At 48.4% G+C, this 13,543-nt stretch overlaps 1 protein-coding gene across 1 annotated transcript in view; it reads right to left on the reverse strand.

Moving 5' to 3' along the window:
• Positions 1–502: 502 nt before the first annotated feature.
• LOC102448546 (vacuolar protein sorting-associated protein 37B-like) overlaps positions 503–13,543 on the reverse strand; it is a 71,044-nt gene continuing 58,003 nt past the window's right edge. Inside the window, exons 3-4 of the mRNA XM_075918560.2 lie at positions 6,977–7,059; positions 503–4,170 (exon numbers count right to left, since the gene is read on the reverse strand). Of these exons, the coding sequence (XP_075774675.2) occupies positions 3,676–4,170; positions 6,977–7,059 (578 nt within the window). The 3' untranslated portion in view covers positions 503–3,675. The remainder of the gene's footprint in view (positions 4,171–6,976; positions 7,060–13,543) is intronic.

Here is a 13,543-nt window from a genome sequence, read left to right on the forward strand (position 1 = left end):
TAGCTGTCTTGAGCAGTTTGGTATAGGAATATGAGTTTGTGGAATTTTGATTAGTCACCAGACAATATGGTTGCCCAAGGTTAGATTAAGACACGGTCTTATGCATAGGGCCCTGGCTCCAGGAGTCACGCAATGACATTGAAAGCTAAACTGCTTTAGAGATCCCCCTTCTACTCCCAAACAGCTTGGCTACGTCTTCACTGGCGTTCTTGCGCAAGTAAATTTACAGCATCGGAAAACAGGGCTTCTTCTGGAAGAGTTATTCCTCTCCCCATGAGGAATAAGCCCTCTTGTGCAAGAGGCCAGTGTAGACAGGCAACATGAATTTCTTGCGCAAGAAACCCCTATGGCTAAAATGGCCATCAGAGCTTTCTTGCGCAAGAGAGCGTCCACACTGCCATGGATGCTCTTGCGCAAACGCACATGCTAGTGTAGACGCGCTCTCGTGGAAGACTTTTTGCACAAGAACTCTTCCGCAAAACAGTCCTGGCACAAGAAGCTGCCAGTGTAGACGTAGCCCTTGAGAATGGGAGGAGACAAATTAAGTAAAATGCAGACAGTCATCCTAGAGTGTTTTGACTACTGGAGAGAAGGTTATCAGTACATTTCAGATGAAAAAAAAATCTCAAACAGTACAGGAGAGAATGTGATCCAGGAACAAGAAGTGCCTCTAAATAGGAGACAGAGCAGAGAGGGTGAGAATATGAAGTTGTGGAGCTTTGAATGGGCACCAAATGACATAACTGCCCAGGGCTGGATTAAGACAAACTTGAGTCTAGCACTCTGGCTCCTGGAATCACAAGACAACATCAAAAGCTACACTTGAGGTAAAAAAAAAAAAATGCTTCTCAACCACATGGCATGAGAAGGACAATTTAAGCACAAAATAAGCAGCTACCCTAACAAACATGGCAGGAAAGTGGGGAAAAAACAGAAGAGGGGTAGTGAGACTAGATTCAAGAAAGTATGGACAGTGAAGTTTCTACAAAATTTGAACTGGCACTACAAACACTTTTCTTTACACCGCTTCCAGGATCAATCACCTAATAGAAAAAGGTGTTCAGTCACTTATTTCAAAAGACTTGGTATTTCAGGAAATAAATGTACAGAAGAGATGGGTGTACATTTTTATTAAGAAAATCTCAAAGCAACAACACATTTAGGAGTTAAAATATTTTAAGAATTGATGCTTTTCAAAATAAGCTACCAAGCATTTTCTGATTGAACTGAGCGTCTGTATCACAGGCTCCGAGAACAAAGTTAGTGTATCCAGCCACCAATGTGGAGCCATGGGTTTATTTAAAAGAATGCAGTTGATTTCCCCTGCAGCTTTATGCTTAGCATTTAGATACCACGGTTACCATCCAAATACCAGCACTTACAGCACAGAAAATTCATTTGAGATATAAATAGCTCACAATTGACCATGCTTAAAATCCAGCTGCAATCAGTCCACAATAGCAAGTCAGACAAGTATGCTATTTTCCTAAAATCATTTACCATCACTGAAGTATTAAGACCATACTTATAATGCAAACAAATCCAGTGCATTGTTTCACAACTTGCCAGATTTACAAAATTCCATCACATCGTCTTCCCACAACAAATTGTTTACAGTGTCACTGATTTTCAAAACAGAAAAGAAAATGATTACATTTACTGAATGCAATTTCACAACCCCATGTTGTAGCCCGAAGTTTGTGTTCCATTGTGCAAAACACAGAGGTTTTCCACTGCCTATATTTAGTCTCTGGGGGTATGTCTACACTACAGCACTAATTCGAACTAACTTAGTTCGAATTAGTTAATTCGAACTAAGCTAATTTGAATTAGCGCATCTAGACCTAAAAACTAGTTCGAATTAGCGTTTTTCTAATTCAAACTAGCATGTTCACACTGAGTGGACCCTGAACTGAGGTTAAGGCTGGCCGGAAGCAGTGCTGGCAGGGCATCAGAGGAGGACTTAGAGCGTGGAGATGCTGTGTCAGGCTAGCCGAGGGCTGTGCTTAAAGGGACCCGACCCCCACCCCGGACAGACAGTTCTCGGGGTGTCCCGCTTGCAAAGCAGTCCTGGCTTGGAGTGCCCACACTTGGCACATCACAGCACTCGGCCATCAGCCCGGCTGCACTTGCCACAGGCTGCCACCTGGAGGGGGGGGTCAATCAAGGGGCTTCAGGAGAGCTTCGACCCCGAGGAGCCCGCAGAGCCACCCCAGTCCTCCCCATCGGGGGCTCGTGCCCCATTCCTCCCTCACCTCCTTCCACTTACCCCTCCCTAGCCCCCCTTCCTGATGTACAAAATAAAGGACAATTGTGTTCAAAAATGGAATCTGTCTTTATTGAACAAAACTGGGGGAGACTGGGAAAAGGAGGTGGGAGAGGGGAAGAGAGAGGCTGGGAGAGGGGAGGGCAACTAAAATGATCAGGGGTTGGGAACAGGTCCCATATGAAGAGAGGCTAAAGAGACTGGGACTTCTCAGCTTAGAAAAGAGGAGACGGAGGGGGGACAGGATAGAGGTCTCTAAAAGCATGAGTGGGGTGGAGAGGGTGCATACAGAAAAGTTCTTCATTAGTTCCCATAAAGAAGGACTAGAGGACACCAAAGGAAAGGAATGGGTAGCAGGCTTCAAACTAACAACAGAAAGTTCTTCTTCACAAAGCAAATAATCAACCTGTGGAACTCCTTGCTGCAGGAGGCTGTGAAGGCTAGAACTAGAACAGAGTTTAAAGAGAAGTGAGATAAAGTCATGGAGGTTGGGTCCATGGAGTGGTATTAGCCAGGGGGTAGAAATGGTGTCCCTGGCCTCTGTTTGTGGAAGGCTGGAGATGGATGGCACGAGACAAATGGCTTGGTCATTGTCTTAGGTCCATCCCCTCCAGGGTACCTAGTGTTGGCCGCTGTCGGCAGACAGGCTACTGGGCTAGATGGACCTTTGGTCTGACCCAGTACGGCCATTCTAAGCTCAGGGCTCAGGGTTGGGGGGTCTCAGTGGACCCCCTTGATTTTCATGCAAACCTGCTCCTGGGTGGCCAGGCTGGCAGCTCTCCTGCCCTAGCCGGCCACTTTCCTGTGCCTAGTGCAGAGGTCGTGGATGAGGTCCACGATCTCCGCACTAGACCAGGCGGGCGCCCGCCTCTTGCGGACCTGGGCATGCTCCCGGGAGCCGCCAGCCTGGTCCCGGGAAGAGGCGGAGGGCTGGGTGGCAGCGGGTGGCTGGCTCGAGCTGTGCCAGGTGCAGGGTCTGCTGGCTGGGTGCTGGCAGGCTTGCACCTGGCACGGGCACCGTAGCCAGCCCGTGCCCCTTTAAGGGCTCCGGGGCCGGGAGGGGGGCAGAAGAGTTTCCCTGGTGGTGCCCAGAGTGGCCACCAGGGCAAGCTGGGGAGGGCTAGCCTCCCACTAGTTCGAATTAAGGGGCTACACAGCCCTTAATTCGAACTAGTTAATTTGAACTAGGCTTAGTCCTTGTGGAATGAGGTTTACCTAGTTCGAATTAAGCGCTCCGCTAGCTCCAATTAAGTTCGAACTAGCGGTTTGTATGTGTAGCGCCTATCAAAGTTAATTCAAACTAACGGCTGTTAGTTCGAATTAACTTTGTAGTGTAGACATACCCTGGGAGGGGGAGATAAAAGACTCAAATGTAAGCAGTAATACATGAGTTAGGTGCACCGATGTATTCACTGTAGGATAAAGCCAGGATGTGGTGGAAGATGAGGCGGTGGTCTTTGGAGCAGTGCTGGAGGGTACTGTGATACTAACTGAGATGGGTATCCTGATTGTGGCATTTGAACTGGAGACTGAACTCCCACTCGTGGAGGGTATGGAACTCGTGGATAAGGAAGAGGTGGTCCTGAACCCATTGCTGCAGTAAATGGAGTGGGTAGGCGTCCTGCTGGGACTGATGGAGGAGATGGGAGTGGTATTTGCTGCGGCATAACTGAGGGAGGAGCGTTTGCATCTGAAGAGTAGCAAGTTTGAAGTGCTGGTGTTATCTCAGGTACTCTTGGCCGAGGCTGCTGCTGAACCTGTGGAAGTCTCTGTCCCTTAAGCACCATCTCTTGAAGTTTCTCGATTTTTACACGTCGCAAATGAGCAAGTTTACGTTTGCTCTGGTATTCATCAATGAATGAATCCAACGATACTTCACCATCAAGAAACTTTTTTGCCATATTCTGTCAAACATTGAATAACTCTGTTAGAAAGTAATATGTTCTGAACGAAACAGAAATAGCTTATAACAGCATTGTCTCTATTTTCCTGTCATTTGTTCCAGCTTGCACAAGGAAAACAGAAGAGGGTATACTTTACAATTCTAAGACATGTTTTTCTCAGTTATTTTTTAGTTCATCTCTTTCCAGCTCTCACTTTGTGGCCATGCCATGGTAGCAAGAACATTTAAATCTGGCTCTTGCTTATGAGGGCTCTCATGTTTCCCTAAACTCTGGAAGCAGGTTCAAGAGTCTTCCAGATGGCTGGCCAAACCATTCAATTTATGATTCAACACAGCTTACATGGACCAGCACACGACTTAGAACTAGGGATGTAAAGGGTTAACTGGTTAACCCGTAAGCATGTCCCCTTACCGGTGTGCTTACCTGGGTAACCAGTTAACCAGTGGAGAATAGGGATGTGAATGGTTAACATGATCCTTAATGGGTGTGTAATGAGCCTGGGACAGTAACATGGCCACCCGCTGACCCGGAAGAGGAAGTGCCCTCTAAAACCCCTTGGCGGCCAGGCCTAGACCTAGCCCCATCCACACGAAGCCAGAGGGCGGGTCTAGGGCTATAAGAGCTATGGGCTCAGTCAGAGTCGGGCAGCCGACCGGAGCAGATGCCTGGCCCCAGCTCCTGCAGCGAAGGGCTCAGCTGCGCTGCCTCCGGCCGGAGAACTACATTGGGCCACCAGGACCCCTGCCAACCCCAGAGCCCTGGCCAGAGCTGCTAAGACCAGCCGCCAAGCCCTCTGGGACCCTTGCCAAGCACAGACGACTGGGCCGGCGCACCTGGACCCCTGCAGGAGCTGGAGCCCACGGACAACCTGCCAACCCCTCCGTTGCCTGCGGACCCCCCCGAGCAGCGCCAGAGTCTGGTAGGCCCGCAGGGGGAATGGGGAAGCATCCCAGTGATAGCCGACCTCAGGGCGGCTTAGGAGATGAAGGTTGGGTGGGCAGCGAGTTGTGGCCTGGACCCCCACTGACCCCCGACCTAGTCGGTGTGTAATGACTTGGATCCCCGCCAACCTAGTGGCTGCAAGGCTGCCACTATCAGGGCTCTGGGCCGGGACGCAGTGGAGTGGGTTGGCCTGTGTCCCCCCCTGCCACCTCTACTGTTGGGTGGCAGGTTCCCCCGTGTGGCCAAACCCCCTGCGCTTGTCGGCTCTCCGGGAGTGAGGAGACCCAACCCTTGCCCGGCCGGAACCTGGCCGGAATTTTAACGACTGTAACCTTTGAGCTATTGGTGTTCCCCCTTGCCTGGCACCCTGACTGAGGGCTAAGCCTAGACTGTAACCCTTGAAATATTGGTGTTCCCCTCCCGCCACCGCCTGGTGACCTGATCCTGAGCTGGGCCATAGGGGGCTGTCATTTGGCCAACAGCTAGGCTGAGGCGTGCCTCACAGACTTGTGGGCATTCTAGGGAGTCAGCGGTGCCCCACCCCGCTGACTGAGAACCCTTTACAGGGTGATTTTTACCAGTTCTGATTAACCGGGGTGGGGATGCAGCTCCAGCCCTGTGGGGCCTGCCATGGACAAGGGTGCTCCAGCCCAGCTGGAGCAGGCCCTGACCACAGTGGACCCCAGTGTGCTGCATGCAGGGGTTGCTCCAGCAGGGCCCTGCCTGTGTCCTGGGGGCGGGGGGGAGAGGAGGCTCCAGCCCACGCTCACTCTCCCACTTCACTTTAAATTGGTTAACCAATCATGTTTAATTGGTTAACCAATTAAATGGGGATTTTACAACCCTAGTGGGGAGCTACTCTGGCCAGGCCAATCGCTCAGTGCTCCAGCCCAGCCAAACCATGCTGCAGGTGCTCCAGCCCGGCTGAGCTAAAGCAGCCAACCGCACCAGGCCCTGTCAGGGCCGTCTGAAGCAGCCCATGCCACGTTGGGCCTGGCCAGGCTGGAGCAGCTCCCTGCCCACGTCCCTGCTGTAGGCAGGATGTTGCTCCAACCCAGCCGGGCCCACTGCACCGCAGCATAGAGTAGTGGCTTCTCCAGCCCAGCCGGAATGGCCCCCGATGTAGTTAACTACCTAACCAGTATTTTACACCCCTACATAGAACCTTCCGTGCAAGAACTGGTGTCAGCACCAGTAAAGTAAGAGTCAGAGATCAATATTAAATCATATTGTTAGTCTACCCATGCTTAATGCTTGGACAAAGTGAGGCTTTGGTAAATGCTACTGTACTCTAAACAGGTAACCAGACATTTTAATATAATGAATTATAATTTGCCCTGAAAATGACTTTTTGGAATTATAAGAAAGCTTTAATAGGTTTGGTTATTACTCCTAACAAGCAGTGCAGTGAAAAGAAGCCAGTATCCCACAGGCTATTCACAAATATAACCAACCACATCAATGCTGCTAAAAACTTGAGCACAGCGAGAGGTAACTAGATACTAGACAGATATGAAAGAATCATAATGGAATGTTCCATGAATTTTTCACCACCTGAACCCCATAGCTGTGTGTCTGTCGATTGGGCCTGAGCATGCTTTCCACATGCAGCATAGAAGAATTATAATATATGCGTTAAAGATTTTTAACGTAAGCTTGCAATCCTTACTCATACACAATAATTACCACTGAACTCAACTAGCTGTTTGCCAAAGTTTGAAGTTATGGTTTGGACCCTATTCTTTGAAAACCATCAGAGCTATATTGTTATTTAATAGTATATTACAATTGTGTATGTTCAAAGCGTTGAGTACCAGCTGAGTAGCAGAATCTCTTATTTGTGCTATATATGTACTGCTGTTACCTCAGTGTCTTCTTCAATCTTAGCGCCCTCTGTTTGAAGAAGTGCTAATTGTGTCTCCAGAGCAGCACTGCTGGATTGTTTATCTGTAATAATATGAAAAGAACAGTGAATGGAACAGCTGCTCCAACCAATTTCTAACTGAAACTATATAGCTCCAGTGAATATAAGGCTTCTTTTAAAGGCCAAACATATTATTTGATTTATTCATTCTTTGTGCTGCTCCAGACGGAGGAGCTAGCAAACAAGAACAGCTAATAGGGGAGTTTTGCAAGGGAATTTAGAGGAAGAGTAGCTAGCCCCATTCATACACTTAATATTCTTTAAACTAAAACCAAAACCACCTGATTTAAAAAGAAAACCATCAAGAAAGAAATTAGCTCTAGGAGTAAAGAGAATGCAGGCAGAAGCCCAGCAACAGAGTGGGGGCTATCCAGTTTATTGCACCCAATGTAGCATGTATGATTACCTGCCCTGTGGACAGGTGCGGGTGTGTGAATCATAGAGCTGGCAGAGACCTCAGGAGTCATCAAGTCCAGCCCCCTGCTCTAGGCAGGACCAATCCCAACTAAATCAACCCAGCCAGGGCTTTGTCAAGCCGAGACTTAAACACCTCTAGGGATGGAGACTCCACTTCTTCCCTAGGGAACCCATCCCAGTGCTTCACCACCCGCCTAGGGAAATAGTTTTTCCTAATATCCAACCTGGACCTCTCCCACCACAACTTGAGACCATTGCTCCTTGTTCTGCCATCTGCCCCCACTGAGAACAGCCTCTCTCCAGCCTCTCTGGAACCTCCCTTCAGGAAGTTGAAGGCTGCTATCAAATCCCCCCTCACTCTTCTTTTCTGCAGACTAAAGAAGCCAAATCCCTCAGCCTCTCCTCGTAGGTCATGTGCTCCAGCCCCCTAATCATTTTGGTCTCCCTCCGCTGGACCCTCTCCAATGCGTCCACATCCTTTCTGTAGTGGGGGGCCCAGAACTGGACTCAATACTCCAGATGTGGCCTCACCAAAGCCGAATAAATGGGAATAATCACTTCTCAGGAGGAGCATTGCCAGCAGATCCAAATGCACCCTAATATGCCATTAGCCTTCTTGGCTACAAGGGCACACTGTTGACTCGTATCCAGCTTCTCATCCACTGTAACCCCCAGGTCCTTTTCTGCAGAACTGCTAGTTAGCCAGTCAGTCCCCAGCCTGTAACAATGCTTGGGATTCTTCCCTCCCACGTGCAGGACTCTACACTTGCCCTTGTTGAACCTCGTCAGATTTCTTTTGGACCAATCCTCTAATCTAGATGCCTCGAGAGATCCGCAACCTTCGCACCAGGCAGGCAAGTGACTATACGGTTCTCCCAGTCATCGCAAACCCAACTATCTATGTTTCTAACGATCGAATCACCCACTACTAACACCTGCCTCTTCCTAACTGGCATTCCCTCCCCCTCAGAGGTATCCTCAGTGCGAGAGGATACCGCAACATCCTCTGGGAGGAGGGTCCCAACTACAGGATGGTTTCCCTCTGCTCCCATTGAATGCTCTGTTCCCTTGAGACTTTCATCCTCCTTAAGAGCACTGGGGCTCTCAGACTGGAGGTGGGACAGTACTACAGTGTCCCGGAAAGTCTCATCAACATAGCTCTCTACCTCCCTTAGCTCCTCCAGTTCAGCCACCCTGGCCTCCAAAGCCCGAACTCGGTCTCTGAGGGCCAGGAGCTCCTTGCAACGGGTGCACACATACGCCACCCGCCCACAGGGCAGGTAATCATACATGTTACACTAGACGCAATAAACAGGATAGCTCCCACTCTGCTGCTGGGCTTCTGTCTCCATTTTTCTAATGAATACGTTTAAGTATAAACTGGGATTCTTTTTAAACCTCTGGAGTATAGATTATTCTAAGAGTTATGTTTTAAAGAAGGTCAGAAGTCACTAGTGCCCTCTAGCCTCCCCCTCTAAACTCCCTCTCCAAACCCTCCTGTTAGCTGTTCCTGGTCGCAAGCTCCCTGGTCGCTGAGTCACAGGCTTATATAGCTCTGGTAGCCCCTCCCCCTGACTGAGGCTCAGCCAATTAACAGAGGCTTCTAGATTTCAAACCTTTTAGAAGCTCCTTCAAACAAAGAAACCAAACAGACAAACACAAGCTCAGCACACTTCAAATAACTCCCCCACACACAAACACACACTCCAGACAGCCACTTACCACAAGGGTCCCGTTTTTACTCCTCTTTTACCTGGAGAACTCCCTCTCCAAACTCTCCTGTTAGCTGTCCACTTTCACATACACTGACTTTCCCATATCCACAGAGCCAGTTACCTCATCAGAGAAGCTAATCAGATTGGTCAGGCACGACTTGCCCTTGGTGAATCCATGCTGACTATTTCGGATCACTTCCCCTCTTCCAAGTGCTTCAAAATGGATTCCTTGAGGCTCCCCTCCATGATTTTTCCGGGGACTGAGGTAAGGCTGACTGGTCTGTAGTTGCCTGGATCGTCCTTCTTCCCTTTTTTGAAGATGGGCACTGCATTTGCCTTTTTCCAGTCATCCGGGATCTCTCCCGATCTCCACGAGTTTTCAAAGATAATGGCCAAAGGTGCCGCAATGAACATTTGCCAACTCCCTCAGTACCCTCGGATGCATTAAATCCGGACCCATGGATTTGTGTGTGTTTAGCTTTTCTAAATAGTTCCTAACTTGTTCTTTCCCCACCAAGGGCTGTCCACCTCCTTCCCATACTGCGTTGCCTAGTGCATTAGTCTGGGAGCTGACCTTGTCCATGAATACAGAGGCAAAGAAAGCATTGAGTACTTCAGCTTCTCCCACATCATCTGTCACTAGGTTACCTCCCTCATCCAGTAAGGGCCTCACACCCTCTCTGATCACCCTCTTGTTGCTAACATGCCTGTAGAAGCCTTTCTTGTTATCCTTCACATCCCTTGCTAGCTGCAATTCCAATTGCGCTTTCCCCTTCCTGATAACTCCCCTGCATTCTCGAGCAATATATTTATACTCCTCCCTAGTCATCTGTCCAAGTTTCCACTTCTTGTAAGCTTCCTTTTGGTGTTTAAGCTCACCAAGGATGTCCCCGGTAAGCCAATCTGGTCACCTACCATATTTGCTTTTCTTGATGCACATTGGGATGGTTTGTTCCTGTGCCTCCAATAAGGCTTCTTTAAAATACTGCCAGCTCTCCTGGACTCCTTTCTCCTTCATGTTAGCATCCCAGGGGATTCTGCCCATCAGTTCTCTGAGGGAGTCACAGTCTGCTTTTCTGAAGTCCAGGGTGTGTATTTTACTACTCTCGTTTCTTCCTTTGGTCAGGATCCATAAATCTACCATCTCATGATCACTGCTTCCCAGGTTGTCTGCCACCGCTACTTCCCCTACTAGTTCCCCCCTGTTTGTAAGCAGCAGGTCAAGCTGCGCATGGCCCCTGGTCGGTTCCTTCAGCACTTGTACCAAGAAGTTATCCCAAACATTCTCCAAAAACTTCCTGGATTGTCCGTGTACTGCTGTATTGGTCTCCCAAGGTTCTCTCAGTTGTCCGAAGAAAGCCTCGTCTACCTCATCCACCTGATCCGGCGGTCTATAGCAGACACCAACCACAACATCACCCCTGTTGCTTCCACCTCTAAACTTAACCCATAGACTCTCCACAGGCTTTTCTCCCTCTATATACTGGAGCTCCGAGCAATCATACTGCTCTTTTACATACAATGCAACTCCTCCTCCTTTTCTCCCCTGCCTGTTCTTCCTGAACAGTTTATACCCTTCCATGACAGTGCTCCAGTCATGCGAGACATCCCACCAAGTCTCCGTTATTCTAATCAAATCATAGTTCTTTGACTGGGCCAGGGCTTCTAATTCTTCCTGTTTGTTTCTCAGGCTTCTTGCATTCATGTACAAACACCTTAGATAACCAGTTGTTCACCGTACCTTCTCCATTTGAATCAGGGGTCCTAATTTTTTGCTCATTCCTCCTTGTGTTTCTTCCCCGTATCCGACTTCCCCACTTACGTCAGGGCTTTGGTCACTGTTCCCCCAACAAACCTAGTTTAAAGCCCTCCTCACTAGGTTTGCAAGCCTGTCCGCAAAGATGCGCTTTCCTCTCTTGGTTAGGTAGATCCCATCTCTTCCTAACAATCCTTGTGCCCGGAACAGAGTCCCATGGTTGAAGAAACCAAAGCCCTCTCTCCGACACCACCTGCGCAACCACGCATTTACTTCCTCAATTCGACGATCCCTACCCGGACCTTTTCCTTCAACCGGAAGGATGGATGAGAACACCACTTGCGCTTCAAATTCCTTAATCCTTCTTCCCAGCACTACGTAATCTGCTGTGACCTGCTCAAGGTTATTCTTGGTTGTATCGTTAGTTCCCACATGGAGAAGCAGGAAGGGGTAGTGATCCGAAGGTTTGATCAGTTTCAGAAGACTCTTGGTCACATCCTGAATGCGAGCTCCCGGTAAGCAGCACACCTCTCAAGATTCCAGGTCTGGGTGGCAGATGGATGACTCAGTCCCTCTTAGGAGGGAGTCCCCAACCACCACCACCCGTCGTCTTCTTTTGGGCGTGGTGGTTGTGGAACCCCCATCCCTAGGACTACGCATCCCATGCCTTCCGGTAGATGGTGTTCCCTTCTGATTTCTTCCCTGAGAGGTCCCTGTGAAAGCTTTCAGTGCAAGAAGCTCCTGACCCTCAAATACTGTGTTCAGGCTTTGGAGACCAGGATGACTGTAATGGAGAAGCTAAGGGAGAGAGAGAGGAGGTACACAGATGAGACTTTCCAGGACACAATAGAATGGTTTCATCTCCAGTCAGACAGCCCCTGTGCTGTTGAGGAGGGTGAAAGGCTCAGAGAAGGAGAACATCCAACTGGAGCAGAGGGAAAGCTTCCCATAGTTGGGACCCTCCTTTCAGATGATGCGGGGGTATCCTCTTGCACTGAGGTTACCTCTCCGGGGGAGGGCACTCCAATCGTTAGGAAAAGGCAGTTGTTAGTAATGGGAGATTTGATCATTAGAAACATAGACAGCTGGGTTTGTGATGACCGGGAGAACTGCATAGCGACTTGCGTGCTTGGTGCAAAAGTTGTGGATCTCTTGAGACATCTAGATAAGACTTGTGTGTGTAGTGGTAGGGAGGACTAGGGATGTTATATTTAGATTAATCATCTAATTGAATAGTTGATGGAATTTGCATCGACTATTCCATTAGTCAATGAGGGTGCCTCTGCCTTTGAAATGTCAAGAGCCCAGCCGGCTCTTGCTACATTTCAAAGGTGGAAGCGCCTTGGGGAGCACAGGGCCAGTGGGGGATTCAAGTAGTCCCCCACCGGCCCCGTGCTCCCCGCATGCTTTGCTTTTGAAATGTACAAGAGCCCCGATTTTGCTACATTTCAAAGGCGGAAGCGCCACCAGTTCCCTGCTGTGCCCCTGCCCGCCCCCCCCATGGTGATGGTGCTGGGGGGACCCTGCTTACATCCCTAGGGAGGACCCAGTGGTTGTGGTACATGTAGGTACCAATGACATAGGGATGGATAAGGTGAGAGGTCCCAGAGGCCAAATTTAGGATGCTAGGTAAACCAGGACATCCATGGTAGCATTCTCTAAAATGCTTCCAGTTCCACACGCAGGTAGACAGGCAGAGCTTCAGAGTCTCAATGCGTGGATGAGATGATAGTGTAGGGAGGAGGGGTTTAGATTTATTAGGAACTGGGGAAACTTTTGGAAAAAAGGGAGCCTATACAAAATGGAACTAGATTGCTGGCACTTCAAATTAAAAAGGTCATAGAGCATTTTTTAAACCAAGGGCTGGGGAAAGCTGACAGGTGTGGAGGATCACGTGGATCAGACAGAAACATCCCTTAGGGGAGGGTCTATTAATAGAGATTCTCTATGTTCTACTAAAGAGAAGAGAATGGAAGATAAAATATGGGTAAGATCTGATAAGAAACAGCCAAATGAAAAAGAGTCCCATTGAATCACATCATGTCACTATTTACCTGCTGCCATTACAAGTTTTTGAAGTGCTTATATACAAATACTAGAAGTCTAAATAATAAGATGAGTGAACTACTAGAGTGCCTCATATTAAATGAGTATATTGATGTAACAGGCATCACAGAAACTTGGTGGAATGAGGATAAGTAATAGGACAGTAATACCAGAGCACAAAGTATATCGGAAGAACAGAACAGGTTGTTCTCATGGGGGAGTGGAAATTTATGTGAAAGAAAACAGAATCAAATGAAGTAAAAATGTTAAATGAATCAAACTGTTCCATAAAATCTTTGTGGATAGTAATTCCATGCTCCAATAATAAAATATAGCCGTATATATTACAAACTACTTGGCCAGGATGGTGATAGTGACTGTGAAATGTTAAGGGAGATTAGAGAGGTTTATACAATTTTTTAAAAAAAATCTCAATAATAATGGGTGATTTCAACTATCCCCATATTGACATGTCACCTCATGACACGATGCAGAGATAAAGTTTCTTGACACCTTAAATGGCTGCTTCTTGGAGCAGCTGGTTCTGGAACCCACAAGGGGAGAGGCAATTCT

The sequence above is a fragment of the Pelodiscus sinensis genome, chromosome W, assembly GCF_052426305.1.
Source record: "Pelodiscus sinensis isolate ZL-2025 chromosome W, ASM5242630v1, whole genome shotgun sequence".
Lineage (NCBI taxonomy): Eukaryota > Metazoa > Chordata > Testudines > Trionychidae > Pelodiscus > Pelodiscus sinensis.